Below are 23,477 nucleotides of genomic sequence, written 5' to 3'. Positions count from 1 at the left end.
GGAGGATTATGCTGTGTTTAGTGTTTTCTTAAAGTTTTTTTCTTTTTTATCCAAACAGGCATCTTCAAGAATGATAGAGTACCCTAAGGCACATAGAAAATTATATTCACGTAAAAAATTATCCCAATTACTTGTGATAGAGTATCATAACGAAAAACACTCTGCTTCTGATTTCTTGATTTACAAGTTGCATTCAGCTACACAGTGTGTATCCCGTAAAACCATGAACATTAAACAAATATGGATATTTTTCTCATAGCTTTCCCTCATCTGCTTTCATAACTATCTTCTTGATACCATTACTTAGAATTCTTCTTTATAACTGTTCAGAAAAAAAGACACAAATGTGATCTACTGAAAATGAAAATACTTAAGGAGATTTGAAGAGTTTGAGTTTCAGAAGGGGTGACTTTTGGTCACTGTACATTAAACATACATTGAAATTATTGCATAAGGTACAATTAAACTACCTGCAATCAAAAATAAATTATTTCTGCCACATAACTGTCTTTAAATATTAGTCAAAAAAGAAAGATATAAAGGAGTTAAGAACAGTAACAAAGACAACACCTACAAGAAAATAGTTCAGAGAGCTATAAAGAGCTGTTTCTTTGACAAGATTATACCACAGTCATTTTTATATGACCTGACCTTTAAAACAGATTTTAAAATGGTTGTATTAAAATATATTCTCATTTATAATGATGTTCTACAGGGCCAAGCTCTCAAATTTTCTCTGAATGTAATTTATAGAGATGCATAGGTCTCTCTCTCACACCACATGCAAGTAGAAATTCCGGATTTCACTCCTGTGTACAGACTATAGAGCTACCACGGAGTTAAAAAAATAAACAATTTAAACATGACCAAAAAGAATCTTTATTAGAGTCACACCCCTGAATTAAAAGCACTGGTTAAAGTCATTTTAGTACGTTTTTATTGTGTAATTCTAACGATAATGGTCATTAGGATGAGGGCATATTGCACAAATAAGTACACTGACCATATATTTTCATTAAAATCAACTCTGGAAAAGCAATAAGCTTGTGTATTAGTCAAGCAATCAGAGTTTATTAAACTCCATTTATGATCAGTTATATTAAATATAACTTAGTGTAATATTATATGAGTATTGCATAATTATAAAAGTATCACTCTGGAATCTCAACCCCTTAAGAAAAAGAGAGATGGCTGATTTACTTATAAACGTTAATGCTGAATTTCTGATTGAAATGCAGAAGTCCTTATTGCAAGAAAATTAAGTTTTAATTTTCTCAATCAGGCAGAAATTAACAAAAACAGCAAGATGTAAAGATTCAACTCTCTTATGGCTAATGTTACATAGTTATACAATGTCTTAAAAACATCGTGCAATTACCCAAGTACCACAGAAATTGGACAACTAAATTGCATATAATTTAAAAGTTTCACCACCAACTCAAAAACTTAGTCACACTATTTGACTATTTTCTTCTCTTTTAGAGAAAACAAAGTTGGCCATCACAATAAAGATGAAAGTTCAATTATTTACCCAGCTTTCAGTTTCTTGGTTTCTAAGAAGGGCAGGGGCAATATTACACACACACACAAACCATGTTCAATTCAACTGAACAAATATTTGAGCAGCTACTATGCAGCTGTTCAGTGCTGAGCCCTAGGAGTACAATCGTAAACAAGATAAGTACACGCTCTTCCTTTATGGAGGTCGCAGTCTAGTTGAAGATGAGAGGAATGAAAGAACGATCACAATAGAGAAATTCTGCGAGCTCTGATGGGATAGTACCCTCACAGAACCTCCATATACTTTCCACGTTAGAAAGGCCCTTAAGTAAAGCCATCCGTATCAACCGCTGACCCAGGTTTGAAATCTCTGGACGACCTCCCGGCCCAATACCTCGATCAGCAGCCGGCACAGAAGAAAACAGTCACACTTCAAAGGCCCGTCTTCCGGCTCCTCAGATCCTGTACTCACCCTGAACTTTACAGACCAGTAAGACCAAGCAAGACAACTGAAGGCCATTCTGTCACCTGGTAACCAAGCTGAACATTCCGTTCAGGCATTCCAATACTTTATTACATGGATTTTGTTGTTGTTGAGTACCTCTCAGTTGTGTTTATTTCACCAAAAAAGCTATATATAATCTGATTTTTAGAACTTAGATCAAGGTAGAGGTTTGATTCTAAGATGACAGGAGGAAAACAAATTTTGGCTTTCAAAGTCATTGAACTATTACTACTAGTATTTTAAATGGCTCTGAAATACTCTTTCACCTCCTTTCTAACGGTAAAGGTCAGTTTCAGACACCCCCATGTTATCTTAGGCACTGGAGTCTTCCATCACCATTAGTACTTATGAATGGATGACAGATCCATTGGCAGTGTGCTGGGCACTGGGATTTAAAGAGACAGGACCCTGCCCTCAAAGGGCAAAAGCCTAGTAGTTGAGGAGATGAAGTTACAGGCATTAAGCTCTGGTTCTCTACCTCACTTTGCTGCTGTTAGCATCTTAAACGGTCCATTTCATCATTTTATCTTTTTTATTTATTTATTTTGAGGAAGATCAGCCCTGAGCTAACATCTGCTGCCAATCCTCTTCTTTCTGCTGAGCAATACTGGCCCTAAGCTAACATCCATGCCCATCTTCCTCTACTTTATATGTGGGACGCCTGCCACAGCATGGCTTGATAAGCCATGTGTAGGTCCACACCCGGGATCTGAACCAGCAAACCCTGGGCTGCCAACGCGGAACATGCGAACTTAACTGCTGTGCCACCAGGCTGGCCCCCATTTCATCATTTTAATAGACCAATATTTTTATCTATTTAACCATAAGGACACCATCTCAGAAGGACCATCAAATCAAAAGCCAATTTGAACCCACCAGAGTTCCTGGCTCTTACAAATCAAAATTCCTTCCAGCATTTTTATGACAAGAAAAAATTCTTTGGGGGTTTTTCTTCTCCAGATGCTCTTTCAAATTTAGAATAAACAAAATGTATATCGACCAGAAATCAAATATGACATCACAGTACAGGGCTTCAGTTTTCTTCAGGAAGCAAAAGACTATGTTACTTCACTGGCAAAGTTTCACAAATCTGTCATAACAAGATATGCTCAATCTTAAATTAATTGTCTTGCCATGAACTTCCATCTTTAACTGCCAAGAGGGGTGACTACGATACGGGAACCCAGCAGTCTCTTCTGTGTAACAAGCACGCTCAGCTTCAGGACGACGGGTGAAGTGTCCAGGAAATCTATGTTTGCCGCTTCAGTCTTAAAAAAGTTCACACTAATGAACTGGAAGAAGTCACTTACTACCTGAATTAATCAGAAACAACTGCAGGAATAATCCAGGTTTTTAAGAGCCACAACTTCTTCAGCAGTTATGGAAATCATGTTTATTTGCTTTGTACTAAACCATTTCAAACGGGAAAATTGTTTGGAGAAGAAAGTTCTCCTTTCTTAGTCTATGATTAAAAAACAACAAATGAAAAGAAAGCTAGCTTTACACAAACACAAAGCCTTCAAAACCGAGCACGGTATTTTGTACACAATAGATACTCTTAGATCAATGAGTTAGCCAAGTGGGGCTCAATATTTAATAAATTAGTTTTTATCTTCTCTAAAAAAAAAAGACAAATGTCTCAACTAAACGTTAATATGTTTGAGTACCCATTATATGCCCAGCAATTTATGGCACAGAAGAGTTTAAGATATGATTCTGCCCTTAGGCCATCTATAATCTAACCAGGGAGTGAAAACTAACCACATAAAAACAAATAGATAATCCAATGCTAAATTCTGAGATTCTGAGATTCCTCCTCCTCCCTAGGCATTCTCACATGTCCGTCTTATTATCTTCACAGCATTAACCACTATCCGAAATTACCCTGTTCACTTATTGATTTACTTATTTGTGTTCTAGTTTCTAGAAAACAAGTTCCCTAACAGCAGAGACCTTAATTTACCTGTCTTATTCATTTTTGGACCTCTAACACTTAGAACAGTAGCTAGCACATAATCTCTACTCAAGTATTTGGTGAATAAATTAATTTAAATACAAGAGGAATTCAGAGAAGAAACAGATACATATAGCTTCATTAAGAAACCATAAAGAATTGTACCCAAATTACTGAGTAGGATTTGAATAGTCAGAAAGAGGGGAAGAGAAGGATGTCAGACAGAAGGAGCAGGATTAACATTTACTTTAGGGAAGCAGCCTTACGAAACAAAGGGTTCAGGTTGAAGGGTATTAAATTTTGAATATGTAGGGTGGGGACAGTTTAGAGACAGTCTTGAAAACCACAAGGAGTAGTGTAGACTAAGTCTGACAACCGTTAAGAGTCCTTGAAAACACTAAGTCGGAAAGATATCTGCAGCCCTATGTTCGTTGCAGCATTATACACAACAGCCAAGACATGGAAACAACCTAGGTGCCCATCAATGGATGAATGGATAGAGAAGATGTGGTAGATATACACAATGGAATACTACTCAGCTATAAAAAAAAAAAATACGAAGTCTTGCCATTTGCGACAATATGGGTGAACCTTGAGGGCATCATGCTAAGCGAAATAAGGCAGCCAGAGAATGTCAAATACTATGTGATTTCACTCATAAGTGGAAGATAAAAACAACAACAAACGCATAGACAGAGATTAGACTGGTGGTTACCAGAGGGGAGGTGGGGAGGGAGGAAGGTGAAAGGGGTGATTAGGCACATGTGTGTGGTGATGGATGGTAATTAGCCTTTGGGTGGTGAACACGATGTAGTCTACACAGATATTGAAATACAATGTACACCTGAAATTTACATACCCTTATAAACCAATGCTACCTCAATAAAATAAATCAAATAAATAAATAGGAATTTTTAAAAAGAAAGAGTCCTTATGATTTCCTGATTCAGAGACAGACATGGAAAAGGTAGTATTTGAGAAAGATGACTTTGGGTGGTACGGGTCCACAATCTCTTATCTGAAATCCTTAAAGCCAGATGTGCTTTGGAATTCAGAGCATTTCATATTTTAGAAAGGAATATGGTATGTGTATCACAGATTACAAAATCCACCCAGCAGGATCTGGGGTAGCACCCAAAATCAAATGCATTCAAGGTTAGCAGTGAGACATGAATATTCCATAAAACAGGATAAAGACTACATACAACCTCAAGCCAGGTCGGGTTTTGTGTCTAAATGATAAAATTCTGCTTTCAGGTTTTAGAATTTCACAGAAGGGTTGTAGGCTGTAATATTCAGGCTAGATTGGAGAAGGAATCAAAGGCTCAAACAGATGGCTTGCAGAGATTGGCAAATTTGGTCTACTCTACTTAAATACTAGTTATCATTTACTGACCAAATATTACATACCAGGCACTATGCTAACAGCTTTCCATGCATTGCCTCATTTAAATCCTCACAGTACTCCTATCATATAGGAATTTACTGTTCTATTTTATAGTTCAGAAAATCAAGGTTTGCAGTCATTAAGTCATTTGCCTAAAGTCACAAAGAGAATCAATTACAGAGTTGGGGTTAGCATTTAGGTCCAAGTAGAATCCAAGCTCTAAAACCTCTATGCACATTCTGAAATCTGTCTGCAAGAGTCTTCAGCAGTAGGGCCGGCCCAGTGGCGTAGTGGTTAAGTTCCCGCGCTCCGCTTTGGTGCCCCAGGTTTTGCCAGTTCAGATCCTGGGCACGGACCTACACACTGCTCATCAAGCCATGCTATGGCAGCATCCCATGTACACAGAAGAGGAAGACTGGCACAGATGTTAGCTCAGGGACCATCTTCCTCAAGCCAAAAGAGGAAGATTGGCAACAAATGTTAGCTCAGGGCCAATCCTCCTCACCAAAAAAAGAGTCTTCATCAGTATAACCCTGGTTAGCAGAGCTCAAGCTCTTTTTCAATCTTGGCCTTTCCATGCGCTTTGCTTTGCTTCGAGCAGTCACTCCATACCTCCTCCTCCTTCATCTGGCCATCTCCTACTCATCCTTTCTGGTCTCAGCTGAGATTAAAGTTGCTCCTGTTATAGTCTCTCATGGTTCCTGAACTTCCTCTTTTGTAACACATTCCAACTATCAAATTCCCTATCAAGGTGGGGCTTCCTTGCTATACTGTCAACTCAACGTAGTAAGAACTAGGTCTCTCTTGGTCGCCACTGTGTCCTCAGTTTTTGCACTGTTTCTAGCACATAGTTAGCACTCCAACCTGCCATGATTGACTGAATTGGGATGGCAAAGGGAGGAGAGAGACAGAGAGAGATCCAGGTGTGAGGTGATAGGAGCTTAGACTAGGATGATAGCACTAGGAATAGAGAAGGCAGCTCCTACATATAATTCTGTTTAAAATTATGCTTGTTATTGAAGCAATGTACCCAGACATATGATTGTTGTTTGTATTAAATAGAGTGATTTAATATCTGTTGTTGTGATTACTATCTTCATACCACACAAATAACCTCTAAATAGCTATGATTATCACTCTGGAGATACTGCACCTCACAATAACTTGCCATGTATCTACTTGAAGTAGCTTTTATAAATAACCGCATCATTTAGTTTTCTGATGTAGCTGCAAAATTAATCTGACAAAACAAAATGATTCACTCCTTTAAAGATTCAAGAGTATAAATCGCCTAGAACTGAAAATTATACCTGAGTTGTAAATAAGGATTATTATAACATACTTTTTGTAGAAAAAGATACATAAAAGGCAACCAATGATTTAAGTTAATTTCACTATTAGTACTTTTAACTGTGGTATTCTTCAGTTTACAAACAATGCCCAATTGAGGAACGGGTTGTGGTCTAAAAAGTTCATTTGTTTGGCAGTTGTTTGGCTCCTGGAACAGAGGTTTCCAAAGTGAAAGTGGACAACTCTCTCCTCACAGAAAACAAAAATAGCTTATTTGGACTCGTACAGGAACGACATTTAAAATACCTAAAAACTGGGCCAGCCTGGCGGCATAGTGGTCGAGTTTGTGCACTCTGCTTCGGCGGCCTGGGGTTCATGGATTTGGATCCTGGACGTGGACCTACACATCGCTCATCAGCCATGCTCTGGTGGCATCCTATATACCAGATAGAGGAGGACTGGCACAGATGTTAACTCAGGGCCAATCTTTCTCACCAAAAAAATAAATAAATAAAATAAAATAATAAAAATAAAATAACTAAATATTATAATACATACTTACATAAAATCTTAAGCAAAACATGATTATATGTTAGGCAAAAATGATTTTAAAATTTCAGGAAACTTAAGAAGGATCTTTGAAAGAATTCAGGATTAACAAAAAGTTATTAAATTTTGTAAGCTTCATTTTTTTCCCCATTAGCTTCAGATTCTACGCTGAGTAGTGATAACTCCTTTTAAAGCTCTTGTTCCATACTGTTTGCTAGTTTTTTACTTAGCTGTAATTTGGATAAGAAATTCCATCTGAAAATAGTGATAGAAATTCTGTGCAAATAACACATAGAAAAATTTCATTTCTGTCACTGTGTTTTACAAATACTATCATAACAAAGTAACAGGTAGTTGTAAATTTTTGACTTTTTTATGATTTTAGGCAAAGCAGCAATTGTATTAGTGTTTATTCCGATAGAACTCAAATTTCTTCTACTCTAACACACAGTTTCCCACAATGGACTCTGCATGTATTTGAATTAACTGAGGTGGAGTAAGGACAGCAAGTCAACAAGCGCCTGTACTTAGCCTTCGAAGCCTTGCAGGTAGTGTGTAATCACCATATCAGTGAAACATAAAAGATGACTCACTGTATGTCCCCTCGCCTGCAAAGTTACAGGTAACTCAAGAACTAACGCAATGGCCCGCACACACGTACACATCAAAGCGGATGATTCGAACTTTCTTCTTCTTTTTTCAGTTTTGTGAAATCACAGAAATTTTTCAGTCAAAAGATTCTGATGTGGAAAACATGCTTTTTGTTTTCCTTTTCACCTAGACTTTAACACAACAGTGGTGTCTCCTATCCATCAATATATAGACCACACTTTGCGTAAAGCTGGAAAATACGAAGGGGCTATTAACCTCTTCTGCAATTCTTTAACTTTGCTGACACCCACAAAGGCTTCTGATCAGCAAAATCAAATCCTTTCTTGGGGGCTCCTAAAAACCAATGACAGATACATATACATGTCTGCACATAATGTGCCAGCCGTCTTAAACTTGCCAATAACACTCACAGTATGTATGAGAAGTGCTCTTCGATAAAACAGAGCAAGTCTAAGCTATGCAGGCTAATTTGAGAAGTTCTGAACTTATTTTAATAGCATTCGTTCAGGTTTCTATTTTCCTCACTGCTGAGTAATTTGGTTTTATAACAGTTTAGCCAATTAGGGTTTAGGAAGGTTGAAAAACTTTACTATGCAACTGACAGAAAGATTTACAATCAGTAGATCAGGGAAATATAAATATAGATGTGCTTAAACATTTATAGAGTTTCTCTTACTGTGTTGTCATGAGTTCTAGCACCAAATTAATGAGCCAGCACCGGAATCACAGCCAGGATTTTTACAAAATTCCTAAACTGAGTTCTCTTCAAGTACCAGTCTATTTGCTAATAATGTTATACTGATTTTAAACAAAATTACTTATTTAATGGCCATAATCAGTACTACTGAAGTTTTTGACATATATGGGCCCTTTATAGCCCTGATGAACCACCCAGACTCAGTTCTGCCATGATATTTTGCTATAGAGACAAAGTTCTCTATGATGGTTGAATTCCCAAGTCAGTTTACGAACTTATTTAATCTATACTACACCTTCGCATTAGCACTAGTAGGTAGCCTTCCAACTGCATCCTCCTTTGAAACACTTTCTGTAGAAAATACACATTTTAACTCAGGATATCAAAAACTTGGTTTTTCCTTTCTGCAGACAGGGGCAGCTACACTCGCAATGGTACATAAGGGAACAGAAGAGAGACAACTGGCTACTTATTCAGTTTAAGCATTCAGAGAGTAACACAAGAGGAGATCAAGCTCTTGGGGTGTCTGAACTGGGAAACAGAGGGCAATATATTCCTTCCATTAAAAAAATTGGCCTGGGTCTAAATCTTTTCACAAGGATTGCCTCTAGAGTACTTCCAGAGAATTGGCTCAAGAGTTTAAGTACAAACTTGATCTACCAAGTTGAAACGTCTCTCCATTTTCGGATATCCAATGGGTTCTGAGTATCTCAAATTTCACACTGTACACAACTACCTTCCTGAGTTTTTGAGATAGTGACCATTTATTTTAGGAAGACACTAGAATGACCTCTTCCCTCCCTACTAATACCATAGTGTAATGTGCTGAGAGGCAATTTCTTTCACATGAAGTGCAGAAAAGAGACTTTACATAGGCCCAAAGCTCCACGTAGTGACTCATCATGAGCATGTAAGCCATAGATATTGAAGGGGTGGCAAAGTTTTAAAACTTAAAAACTAATGAAGCATGATGTCAGTCACCACCAGCCAACAACGTTGAGTGCTTTCTGCAGCTAGAGTGTGCTTCAAAGAACCTGGAAACCCCACAAAAGTGGTCTTTTTCTACTCCTGGAGGGTATCTCTCTTGATGTCACTCCCAAAGTCTTAGTTTAAACCTTGATTATAGCATTTATCATGGTATATAATTTTCCACTATAAAGTATGAATTTCCTGAGGTAGGAACTGGCTCTTAAATAGTTTGGAGTATGTTATATAAATGAGTAAAAGATGGCCTCTGTAGGGACCGGCCCAGTGGCGTAGTGGTTAAGTTCATGTGTTCTGCTTCAGCAGCCCAGGGTTCACCGGTTCAGATCCCAGGCATGGACCTACACACTGCTTATCAAGCCATACTGAGGAGGCGTCCCACATATAAAGTGAAGGAAGATGGGCACAGATGTTAGCTCAGGGCCAATCCTCCTTAGCAAAAGGAGGAGGATTGGTGGCACATGTTAGCTCAGGGCTAATCTTCCTCAAAAAAAAAAAAAAGATGGCCTCTGTATATTGGCCCTATGCTGTTTACTTCTTCACAGCAGCTAAGACCCATTAAAAACCCACAGGTGGCAAACTGAAATTTCTACACATCCAATTGTTTTAAATATAGCCCAAATAAGCAGATTTTCAGGCATTTAGAACCTGTCTGGTTTGTATACACTGTGAAACTGCACCCAATATCTGCCAGCCAAAGATAAAATAAACCCTATAGCTATAAAAGACCCCAAGTGCTGCTGCCTTTGGAGCTCTCCAACCCAAAGACTCCCCATTGTGCCACTGAGGGACATCATCTAGACACATATGCTCCCTCTCTGATCCTCCTCACCCCTAGGACTTCCCTTGCCCTCCTCCTCTTCTGGGTAGCGGGCCCTGCTGTTGTCTCTGGAAAGTCGCAGGCTATGAGGGACTTCCCCAACACGCATATCTGTCAAAGCATCACCCGAGTAAAGCTCATTGGGTACTATTACCATCTCATGGTCTTCTCTTTTTCCTTGATCAGTACCAAAATTCCTCAGACTCACTATGCAATACCTAGCTAATGGCCCTTGGAGCAGCCACTCATTTACTGAATGAATTACTGGAAGCTGGTAATTTCTCAATTTAAATAGGATCTCTCTCTGATTTGATAATAGCCCTTCCCACCACTGGGCAGTCCATCACATACAGAACCTCTGTGACAGAACACTGGTGGACACAAAACTGAAATGGTAAGAGAGGAGAAGGGCTAGGTAGCAATAATATGGATGCCAACAACAAAAGTATAATTGTAATTATCATTTATTTAAGGTTAACTATGTTCTAGGTACCATACTGAGTGCTTTTACATTTATTTTAAGATTTCATTTATGCAACAACCCTTAAAGTATATTGCATTTTTTATACCCATTTTACAGATGGGGAACCTGAGGCTCATAGATATAATGTAACTTAATCTTGGCTCATAGCTGGTAAAAGATGGAAGCGAGATAATCCAGGTTTATTATTCTACAAAGGCAATGCTCTTAAACAATATCCCACATCAAAGAAAGAGTAACTAAGAAATCAATGACAGCTCAAGAAATATCAGTAGCCAAAGAAAAACTGGGACTGATCTTAACAAAGAGCATATAATAGGCATTTAGGGATACCACAGGCAATTCAGCTAGAGGGCAAGGGGGTGAGGGGTAAGGACGTTAGTAATAAAAGAGAACAACATAGAAGAATTTTCAAACCAAGAAAATAAATCTACAGAGAAAAATCCAGATTAGCAAAGAATTAACATCACCCTAAAAAAGTGAAATTAACAGTTAACCTTCAAAATACAGTCATAACATTTACCTAAAGATATTATAAAATATACCTGTAATCTCTATGGTTCCCACTGACCATCCCGACTAGCTGATTAGGTTTTCCCATATCCCTACCCATGAGGCCAGCAAAAAGTGTGTATGTTGGTGGGGGGGGGAGAATCTTTCCAGAAGGCATTAGTACACTTTCACAACTCTGGAACACAAACATTCAGAGGCCATGGGGGTTTGTTTGGAAAGTAACCTGCCACCACTGCCCTCACCCAAGTTGACTAGTTACTGGTTAGGTGGTGGAATAGGAAGTTTGCTTTAAAACTCAATGTTTAAATACATTGGAAGTATAAAATTTCATCTGAACTTTCATAAAAACACAAATTAGAAACCAAAGAAAGGGATGTCTGGGTCTCTTTTCCTCTTCTAGGATATATGGCTTCAAATTCTCTCTCTGAATCAAACGGCCACAGCTCACAGAGCAATATTTAAATCCTGAGCCTATTACTGCTCCAGCTAGACAGCAACAAGTCCAAGAAATCCAAGGGAGGGAGGGAGGGAGGGTGGGAAAAGGGGAGAGAGGGGAAGGAGAGGAGGAAAAAGAAAGAGAGAGGGGGAGGGAGGGAGAGGTACAGGGAGAGGGACGAAGGGAATAAATGAACAAGAATCTCTTTAATTGCCAAATTGTAGAGGTAAATACCTAACAAGGAATGGTGCTAATTAATCATTTGTATACTAAAAAGAAAAAAACAAAACAAAGAAAAATTAGACCTGAAGAGAGATCACTACTATTGGTACTACTAATTAAGATACACGGAGCACCTACATTGTGCCGAGCACTGTTCTTAGTGCTTTGGTTTAGTTAATCAATCCCCACAACGAACCTGTAATGCAGATATTATTATTATCCCCACTTTACTGATTAGAAAACCAAGGCACACAGAGGTTAAACAAAAGCATTTCATAGTATTCTCTGACTAGCATGTAGTATCACCACGCCAGCTAATAACACACCTTCACAAAGCAATGAGCAAACACAGGACTATGGCATGGTGTGATCCATCATAGTACAGATGGAGGCATCTCAACATATTCCATAGTTCCCTTGGCTGAAAACCAACAAAAGTTTTTAACCTGACATCATAGATTCATAGACCATTTACATAGTTTACTTTCAGAATTCAAGCAAGAGCTAGAGAGCACAAAGGTCACGTGCCTTCCAGATCACTCACATGAACTCAGCTTGTCTGACTTAGCTTGTGTATAAAAGCTGTTGAATTTATTTTCTGACACCAATAACACACAGACCTTTTCAGGCATTCAACAGTCAGCACTTGACTGACCAACTGTAAAATACAAAATAGTAAGTCACAAAACGCACTCTCAAGAGCATATACTAGAAGATTTTCCCCATGGTATTTGCATTTAAAAAATAGAGAAGGAAAATGTCATGAAAGAAATGTTGATGATTTCTGTAAGATGACGTCTTAGCTTGGATTTGCATTAAAAATGTTTATTCTCTTTATTTAAATACATGCGAAAAAATTAGGTACTCCCATCCTACATAATAAATCACAAAACAAAAATTAAAAACCTTCCCAGTTTCTGGTTTCAGCTACCCAAATTTAGTTACAGCAACATACAAAATGAGTATATTAACTTAATCACTCAAGGACTTGACGATTTCAGCATAAGCTTTGGAGACAGCCAACGATGACGAATTCATTCTCTTTGACCTAGCTTTGTCAAACAGAAGCTTCCCTTAAATTCCAGAAAGAAGGTAGAACCACAAACTTAACAGTCTTACTAAATGAAATCAAGAGGGGAAAACCAGTATAAAATGAGGTCATATGTTTAACATGCTACTAGTCTCTACATCCAATATATTTTAACTAAATCATTATAGGGTATGGTTTCAAGGAGGGGAAAACCTGGAACCGAAACAAATCAGAAAGGACTACTTCAGAAATATCCATTTATAACTCAGTGGTTTGCTGTAAGCCTTCTAGAAGTACATTTATCACCAGTAAAATCTGTCAAATTGACGGGAAGTTTTCTGCCAAAACCCATGTTGATATGACCGTACAGCACAAATGTAACATAAGTTCTTCACGAACAGTGACTTGGATTTTCTTCTGCCTTCCCTCTCCCTGCCAGCAGGACCAATGAAAATGTTCCACCTTAAAGAATATACAAGGTTATACCAATAAAAGAATCCCTAAAGTATATTATGCATTTAAGATATTCTAAAAAGCTTTTATCTAAATTTTTACAATAATCAAGAATGAAAATAAGTATCTTAAATATGGCACGACAAGGCAAAACCTAGATGGCTGCTTACTGGAGAGAGGATGAGAAGTATGCTCTCACTATCTCTTCAAGCATAAGTGACAAACTGAAAGGTTCTCATTAGCACTAAAACTCTGTTTCTCTGCTATATTTCTAGTAAAAATATGATATATGCTTGAGCTGGAGACTTTGATACGTGAACCCGGAAGGATGAAATTCTGACCCACGCTGGAAAGTGTGTTGTAATAAACAACTAGAAAGGAACAGAGATATCACATGACCAGGAGGAGAACGTTAGGAGGGAAAATGTTTGGAAACTGGAAGAAGTTATATGTACGCAATTTTTATGAACCAACCAAGTTCAGTAGAGGAAGGAATTGCCAAATAACTATTGACCAAAATAAAGGGAGACTGTTAGATTGACGTTAAGATAATCGTTAAGTAGGCACTTTCAACCTAAATCCAAGAGATTATACCTAGAGACTATGTAAAAACGTTGCAGGGGGTTGGTTAACGTTCAGCCAAGACTGACCAGGTGCTGGGGCAGGAAGGGGGGGTGCAAGAGATAGCAAAAGAGAACCATAAAAATCTCAATCACCTTAATTAGTTATGTGAAATTGTTTTTTTTAAAAAATGTGTTTAGGACTTCCACTTCTGCCCAGATTTACCACCCCGCCTGAAACAACCAAAAAAAAACCAAACATAAATATTTCAAACAATAGTTTTCAAGATGCTGGACATTAGGCAACAAAGTCCAGTGATGCCTGAAAGACAGTAAACAAAAGAGGCAAGCCCTAAAGTTGCCCCAGCACACTGCCCTGACAGAGTGTCCAGTCGTGGCTCAGCAAGGGGACCCAGGCAGAGCTCTGCAGTCTACCTGAGTTGAGAAGCTGAGAATCCAGGGAGACCAGGCTGCTGGAGTTCACAAAGCAGAGTGCCAGAAAAGCAAAAGCTACACAGAGAGAGAACTCTGGAGACCTGCAGAGATCCACCCTGCATATTCAGCAGAGTGTTGATTGGTGCGTGTGTGCAAGGAGACTACCCTAGGCTGGGGAAAGAAAGAACCACTCAAATGGCTTAGAGAGAGGACACTGCCTGGCACTGACACAAAGCTGGGAATAAAACCTGTTTCTACTAGCCAGACTGGAAAAATCTCATAATTAATGAGGCATTGGGTAGAGCTCTCAGAAGGCTCTTGCCTTAGTAGTAAGGGAATAATTAGCCCTAAACTAAACCTTGCCCTTGTCTTGCCAAACAAATCTTAAAAGCAAGACCCAAAAAGATCAACTTGTTTCCAAGTAACTTAACTGCATCCCAGAACAACGCTCTAGAATAATTATAGGAATCCAAAAATATCCATGACCTAATAGGGCAGAATTCACAAAATCCAGCATCTAATCAAAGATTGCCAGGCATGCAAAAAAGCACAAATATATGACCCATAATAAACAGAAAAAGAAACCAATCAATCAGAACTGACAGAGACATTAAAATTAACAGACGAGGATATTAAAAGTTATTTTCAACTTGTATTCCATATATTTAAAAAGCTAAGTAGAGACATGGTAGATATAGAAAAGACCCAAATTGAACCTCTAGAGATGAAAATTACACAATGTTGGAGCAGAAAAATTCACTGGATAGGATTCACGGCAAATTAGACATTGCAGTAGGAAAGATTAGTGCACTTGTAGACATATGCTGTTGAAACTACCCAAAATGAAACAGAGGGAAAGGGAAACAAATCAAAATGAAAAGAGCATCACTAATATGGGGGATAATTTCAACCGACCAACTGACCCAAAGAAAAGAGAATGGGAGAATAACAAATATTTAAAGGTACAATGGCCGAAAATGTTACAAATGTGTTTAAAAAAAAAAAACTATAAACCCACTGATCCAAAAAGCCCAAAGAACCCCAGCACAAAAAAACAGGAAGAAAACTACACCAAGGCACATCTTAATCAAATTACTGAAAACTAGTGATAAAAAGAAAATATTAAAAGCAGCCAGAGGAAAAACAAGACATGCTATGCAAAAGGACAGAAGAAGATAAACCAGGTTAACACAAGTCAAACAATGGCTAGAGTGGCTAGATTAATTTCAGACAAAGTGGCTCTCACAGTAAAAAATATTACCAGGGATAAAAAAGGTCATATCGTAATGATAAAGGGGTCAATTAATCAGGAGAATATAACAATTCTAAATGTGTATGCCGGTAATAACAGAGCTGCAAAATACATGAAACAGAAACTGATAGAACCACAAGGAGAAACAGAAAAATCCACAATTGCAGTCAGAGACTTCAATTCCCCCTCTCAATAACTGATAGAATGAGTAGACAGAAAGTCAGCAGGAATAGAGAGGACTTGAACACCATTATCAATTAACCTGATTAGATCGGCATTTTCAGAACATTTCACCCAACAACAGCAGAATACACATTCTTCTCAAGTGCACGTGGTATATTTACCACAAAACAAAGTCTCAATAAATTTCAAAGTATTCACATCATACAAAGTAAATTCTCTGACCACGGTGAAATTACATTAGAAATCGAAACCAAAAGATTTCTGGAAATTCTCCAAATATTTGGAAAGAAAGATACTTCTAAATAACAGATGAGTCAAAGAAGAAAGCAAAAGAAATTAGAAAGTATTTTGAACTAAAGGAAAATAAAATCACAACATATCAGAATTTGCGGAATGCCACGAAAGCAGTAATTAGGGGGAAATTTATAACAAAAATGTCTACAGTCGAAAATAAGAGTTCTCAAATCAATGACCTTAGCTGCCACCTTAAGCAAATAGAAAAAGAAAAGCAATGAAACCCAAAGCAAGTAGAAGAAAGGAAATCACAAAAGTCAAAAGGGAAATCAATAAAATAGAAAAACAATATAGAAAAATCAATAAAACCAAAAGTTGTTTCTTTAAGAAGATCCACAAAACTGATTAAAAAAAGAGAGAGACAAGACCCAACACTATGGCTTCACTGGCGTCCTCTACCAAAATCAATTGTGTAGAAACGCTTTCAGAAAACTGAAGAAAATGTAAACGTTTCTTAGTTTGAGGATGGGGATGAGGGGAGAAAGGAGGGATTCCCAAGGGGCATAACTCTTTTGGTGGGGATGGCTATGTTCACTATCTTAATTGTGGTGATGGTTTCATGGGCGCACACATATGCAAAACTTAGCAAGCTGTACGTTTTAAATACATGTGGCTTCACATATCTCAATTATGCTTCAATAAAGCTGTTTAAATAGATTGATAGATAGACAGAATAGACAGACAGATAAATGACTATATACCAGTAACCAACTTATCTCCATTTACAAAGTATAAAAGTAAAATAACACGACTGAATTGATTCGTTAATATAGTAGAATATATATATTCAAATCACTCGTTCCCTTTCAAAAACTGTAAACTCTGATTACCATTGTAGGCCCTCAAATATATGCTAGACTCAAAGCAAAATGTGACCTTGAAAGTGGCTTTCTCATGTCTCTTAAAAACTAGTTCTGAATACAGTTCCCAAACATTTCAAAAGCATTTTGAGAAATGGTAGCAGCATCATTACAAAATACAAACAAAACCTCTGTCACCCAGGGCAACTATATTGAAGGGACAATTGACCATATTTACAAGAGTTTGTGGGTTTATTATTTTATAACCTTAGTTTCACATCTGTAATCCGAGATTTTTTAACACTGTGGCAAAATAAGTTTTATCCTCTAACCAGAGGACTAAAAGACCCAGTTCAGAAGAAAGGTACTCAAAATACATAAAAGGGTTTAGGTTGTGCCTTTTGTTTTGAAGCCATCTCATGAGCCCAAAAAAAAAAAAAAAGATTAATCCAAAAGTAAAGAATACAATGCAGGCATCTTATGCTTATGCTATTACATCTATGAAATAATTTCTATGATAAGACTCCTACTTTTGGCTACGTTTAAATATACATTGAGGAGCAATTACTCACTCATACCCTAATCTTTTCTCAATACTCAAACATGAAGACACTCATTCTAAATTACATGTAAAATTTCTTGCAAAACACTCTAGTTTAGGTCATTGAAGCTTAAAATAGAAATAAACATGAGGCAAAGCATCACATTACATCTTGTGCATGCCCCACTTCCTCTTAACTATGACTGCTTAACTCCAATGATGACAGAGAATAAATCTTCACTGTTTAATCAATATTGTCATGTGAAAGCATATATAATCAAGCCATAATAAGTGAAATATTGCAAGAAGTGTCCCTAGAGTGTGACTTTCAGTGAGTCTTGGCTCCATTAATAGCTTGCATCATAAGTCAATAATTGTTGCCGAGTCAAAATCTTTGTTCTGAAATTCACCTTCAACTGTAAGACTAAAGTGCTGCACAAAAATGAAGGATCTGAAGAAATGCTTTGCTTTCTAGATTTTTTTTTGTCTTAAAAAGCAATCAAATGACTATCAGAAATAAACTACATGCAAGTCTTAAGATTTACATTATGTATTTTTTTTAAAGTGCAGTATACATTTATCCTGTAAGAATGCAATCCAAGTTTTAGTGTAGTGATTTTTTTTTAAAAACATACAGAACTTTCCACTTCACTATTTAACCATTCATGGCACTTAAGAAAAGTCAGAAATGATCTCTTGTTTAATAACAACATGCTTCTCAAAAAGAGTTACCTAATATCACAAATTGATTAATCTACTTGAAATCACACTATTTTTAATGCTTAAACATAAAAATACACAAGCACGTGTGCATATGGGTACACACACACAGAGACACATACAGAGTTTGGGGTTTAGAGAACTTTTGTGGCTCATCTCTTCTGACATGAAGTTCCAAATGATTTTGCCTAGATTTTATGCAATATTCTAGGCAAAATTCTTCAAGCAAAATAAACTTGCCAAATCAAAACATAATTATCAATCATCATTGAAAAAGAACACTGATGCAATTTATTTCTTTACTAATTCATTCATTTTATATTTAATGAATACTTGCCAAAATACCAGACACTATGGTAAGGTGCTAGAGACAAAATGGTGAGCAAAAAAAAGAAACATGATCCATGCTTTCATATAGCTCACAAGCTAGTGGGAAAGACAGACATTAAAAAATCACATGCACAAACTTACGATAAGAGCTATGAAGGAGAAATACATATGCTGTGAAAACATGCAATGGGAGGAAATTATTGAGTCAATGAGGTGATGAGAGATAACAGAGCTGAGATCTTAAGGAAGACTAGAGGTTAATTAGAAAACAGTGGGAGCCGTAGGAACAGCCTACGCAAAATTCTCGATGCAGCCACTTTGGAAGACAGTTTAGCAGTTTCTTACAAAACTAAACATAACGAGCTCCTTAGGAGAGTGACATCAGCATCATTGCAGACTGAGCTCTCCCCTTAGATTGTCCCCTAGAAGAAACAACAAAAAGGGCTGGCCCGGTGGCACAGCAGTTAAGTTCACACGTTCTGCTTCGGTGGCCCGGGGTTCACCAGTTCGGATCCCAGGTGCAGACATGGCACCGCTTGGCAAAGCCATGCTGTGGTAGGTGTCCCACATATAAAGTAGAGGAAGATGGGCATGGATGTTAGCTCAGGGCCAGTCTTCCTCAGCAGAAAGAGGAGGATTGGCAGCAGTTAGCTCAGGGCTAATCTTCCTCAAAAAAAAAAAAACAACAACAAAAAGGACATTCATACACCAACAGAGGACAGTCACACAACACAAAAGATGTCTGAGAGACCCACACAGCCATACATCTGAGGGTGGAGGAGCTGGACCCCCAGAGGAAGTGGAAAGAGGTAAGAGGAATCTTCTCTTCCTCCTGAATGGTGGCCACCCTGGGACTGCACGTGGCTGAGAGGAAGAGGGGGAGGGGCGGCCCTCCATGGGAACACCATCTTTCTTTGAGTTCCCTCACAGCCCGTGGGAAAGCCCCACACAGAGGTAACTAAGCTATTGCAGGGGTGTCTTCATCAAGCTGGCATCCCAGGAGAGCAGATACTGAGGAACCAGTGAGAGCACGCAGGGGATCACACAGGCGCAAGAAAGCACCCCACTCCCCATCTGTCACGCCAGTTCAGCAGATCAGCCAGAGCACCGCATAGACAGAAAAGCAGCCACCAGCTGGAGGGATTGCACAGGCAAAATAAAGCGCCTCGTCCCCCGCCCAGTGCTCCAGTTCAGCTGGTCCACGAGAGCACTGCACAGACAGAAAAGCAGGCAGCTGGAGTGAGGGAGCTACACATCACAGTAGGCTCAGAATACACAGCTTCTGACCCCCAAACAGAGGCGGCAGGTGGAAGTTATGAACAGATACTATCACTATGCAGAGGCACAAATCCATGCCATCAAGAGGTATGAAAAAAAATATGAACTCTCCAGACCAGAAGGAAAATGACAAGTACCCAGAAATCAATCCTGAAGGCACAGAAATTTATAATCTAAATGACAGAGGATTCAAAATAGCTATCATAAAAAAACTTAATGAGTTACAAGAAAATACAGATAGTTAACGAAATCTGGAACTTCTTCACAAAAGAGATTGACACTACAAAGGAAAACCAGTCAGAAATGTTGGAGATAAAAACCACAATGGATGGGGCCGGCCCCGTGGCCAAGTGGTTAAGTTCGCACGCTCCGCTGCAGGCAGCCCAGGGTTTTGTGGGTTTGAATCCTGGGTGCGGACATGGCACCTCTCATTGAGCCACGCTGAGGCGGCGTCCCACATACCACACAGAAGGACCCACAACTAAGAATATACAACTATGTACCTGGGGGCTTTGGGGAGAAAAAGGAAAACATAAAATCTTTTAAAAAAATTTAAAAAAAAAAACCCACAATGGATGAGATAAAGAAAAATCTGGACTCCCTAAAAAATAGAGGTGATTTATGGAGGACAGAATTAGCAATTTAGAGGACAGAAATATAGAAATGCTTCCAATGGAAGAGGAGACAGAACTAAGACTAAAAAGAAATGAAGAAATTCTCCAAGAAATATCTGACTCAATTAGAAAATACAACATAAGGATTTAAGGTATTCCAGAGGGAGAAGAAAAGGAAAATGGAGAAGAAAGCTTGTTCAAAGAAATAATAACTGAGAACTTCCCAAACCTCAGGAAAGAGCTGGAAATACAAGTGAAAGAAGGCAATAATCTCCTAAGTTTATCAATGTAAAAAGACCTTCTCCAAGGCATATAGTAGCAAAGCTGGCAAAAGTCAATGACAAAGAAAAAATATTAAGGGCAGCAAGGCAGAAGAAATTAACCTACAAAGGAATCCCTATCAGGCTTTCAACGGATTTCTCAGCAGACACAGGCTAGGAGAGAGTGGAATGATATCGTCAAAATTCTGAAAGACAAAAACATTCAGCCAAGAATATTATATCCAGAAAAAAATATCCTTCAGATATGATGGAGAAATAAAAACTTACCCAGATAAACAAAAGCTAAGGGAGTTCATTGCCACAAGACCCCCTACAAGAAATCCTCAAGAAGGCCCTCATAACCTGAAAAAAAAAAAGAATAGGAAAGGGGCTACAAAGCCCTGAGCAAGAAGAAAAATAGGTAGGCAAAATCAGAAAATTGCAGCTCTCTATCAGAACAGGTTAGCAAACACTTAATTATAACATTAAAGATAAAGGGAAGGAAAACACCAAAAATAAATATAATCTCATCATTTCTACCACAAACTCACAACACAAGATGGAATAAGATAAGACAACAATAACTTAGAAAGGGAAGAGGAGAGGGATGGAATCAGCTTAGTCTAAGGAAACAAGAGGCTATCAGAAAATGGACTATCTCAGCCTCAAGATTTTTTTATACAACCCTAAACATAACCACTAAACAAATAATTAGAACAGAGACACAAATGATAAATAAAGAGAAAACTAAGAAAACCATCATAGAAAACTACCTAACTGAACTGGTAGTCCAAAATACAGGGGACGAGAAACAAAGGAAATACAGAAGAACCAGAAAACAAGTGACAAAATGGCAGCATTAAGCCCTCATATATCAATAATCACTCTAAATGTAGATGGATTGAATTCTCTAATCAAAAGACACAAAGTGGCAAGATGCATTAAAAAACAAGACCCAACAACATGCAGCCTCCAGGCAACACATCTCAGCTCCAAAGACAAACACAGGCTCAGAGTGAAGGGATGGAAGACGATACTCCAAGCTAATGGCAAATAAAGGAAAGCAGGTGTTACCATACCTATATCAGACAAAGTAGACTTCAAGATAAAACAGGTAAAGAGAAACAAAGGGGGGCAGTATATAATGATAAAAGGGACACTCCACTAAGAAGACATAACACCTATAAATATTTATGCACCCAACACAGGAGCACCGAAGTACATAAAGCAACTATTAACAAACCTAAAAGGAGATATTGACAACAATATAATAATAGTGAGGGATCTCAACACCCCACTTACATCAATGGATAAATCATCCAGATACAAAGTCAACGAGGAGATAGTGGAATTAAATGAAAAACTAGACCAGATGGACTTAATATATATATATAGCAGAATACAAATTCTTCTTAAGTGTGCATGGAACATTCTCAATGATAGATAGACCATATGTTGGGAAACAAGGCAAGCCTCAATAAATTTAAGAAGACTGAAATCATATCAAGCATCTTTTCCAACCATAATGCTGTGAAACTAGAAATCAACTATAAGAAAAAAGCTTGGAAAGGGACAAAGATGTGGAGACTATACAATATGCTACTGAACAACCAATGGATCACTGAAGAAATTAAAGGAGAAATCAAAACTAAACATAACTAAGCATACTCTTACCACTCTTTGGTATTTACCCAAAGGAGTTGAAACTTACGTCCACAGAAAAACCTGCACACCAATGTTTATAGCAGCTTTATTCATTAATTGCCAAAATTTGGAAGTGACCAAGATGTCCTTCAGCAGATGAATGGATAAATAAACTGTGGTACATCTAGACAACGGAATATTATTCAGCTCTAAAAAGAAATGAGGTATCAACCCCAAAAGACATGGAGGAATCTTAAATGCATATTACTAAGTGAAAGAAGCCAATCTAAAAAGACTATATATTGTTCGATTTCAACTCTATGACATTCTAGAAAAGATAAAATTATGGAGACAGTAAAAAGATCAATGGTTGCCAGGTGTTAGGGTGGAGGGAGGGATGAATAGGCAGAGAACAGAGAATTTTTAGAGCAGTGAAACTACTCTGTATGATACTGTAATGGTGGCTACACGTCATTGTACATTTGTCAAAACCCACAGAATGGACAACACCAAGAGTGAAGCTAAGGTAACTATGGACTTTAGGCGAGGCCGATGTGCTGCTGTAGGTCCCTTATTTGTAACAAATATGCCACCCTGGAGCAGGATGTTGATGGTAGGGGAAGCTGTGCATATGGGGGGGGGGGGGGGGGGAAGGGTATACGGAAACTGTACTCTCTGCTCAATTTTGTTGTGAACCTAAAACTGCTCTGAAAAATAAAGTCTATTTTAAAATAAAATAAAACAAACACACACACACACACAATCCTTGAGGCAGGAGCAAACTTGACATCGCTGCAAAGACCACTGATTGCAAAAACTGAGGAAGACATGCTCTCAGGCTAAAGGAAATAAAAACAAAATCAGGAGAGAATGTGTGCAAGGAAACAAGCTCAGGCTGTGAATTACTCTGGCTCACCCTTACCATCTCCTCTCAGATGCATGCACTTGGAAATACGTACTAGGGTGTGCACATGCGCAGGCTTGTGCACACATACACACACTATACCATTCTTCACAGTAGTAGGTAAGCAGACCAATTCAAAGATAAATGATCAGAAAGGGGGCAACAGAGAATCTATACATAAAATTTGCAAAAAATCTAAATGGGCTTCAGATTTTGTTCCTCATAGTCT

The 23,477-nt window shown here is 38.1% G+C and overlaps 1 protein-coding gene across 7 annotated transcripts in view; it reads right to left on the bottom strand.

The window, feature by feature from the left end:
* The window catches only part of DIAPH2 (diaphanous related formin 2), an 814,964-nt gene that overhangs the window by 764,392 nt on the left and 27,095 nt on the right, over positions 1-23,477 (bottom strand). For 2 of the 7 annotated variants that reach the window (XM_023634105.2, XM_070258087.1), the window contains exon 1: positions 1,895-2,035. The exons of the other annotated variants lie outside the window; for them this stretch is intronic. In XM_023634105.2, coding sequence (XP_023489873.1) covers positions 1,895-2,020 — 126 coding nt within the window. In that variant the 5' untranslated portion in view covers positions 2,021-2,035. Of the gene's footprint in view, positions 1-1,894; positions 2,036-23,477 lie in introns of those variants that run through there. 7 annotated transcript variants of the gene reach the window in all.

The sequence above is a fragment of the Equus caballus genome, chromosome X (assembly GCF_041296265.1).
Source record: "Equus caballus isolate H_3958 breed thoroughbred chromosome X, TB-T2T, whole genome shotgun sequence".
Lineage (NCBI taxonomy): Eukaryota > Metazoa > Chordata > Mammalia > Perissodactyla > Equidae > Equus > Equus caballus.
Note: the sequence above shows the minus strand (reverse complement) of the source record. Positions and strands in the feature narration are given on the sequence as shown.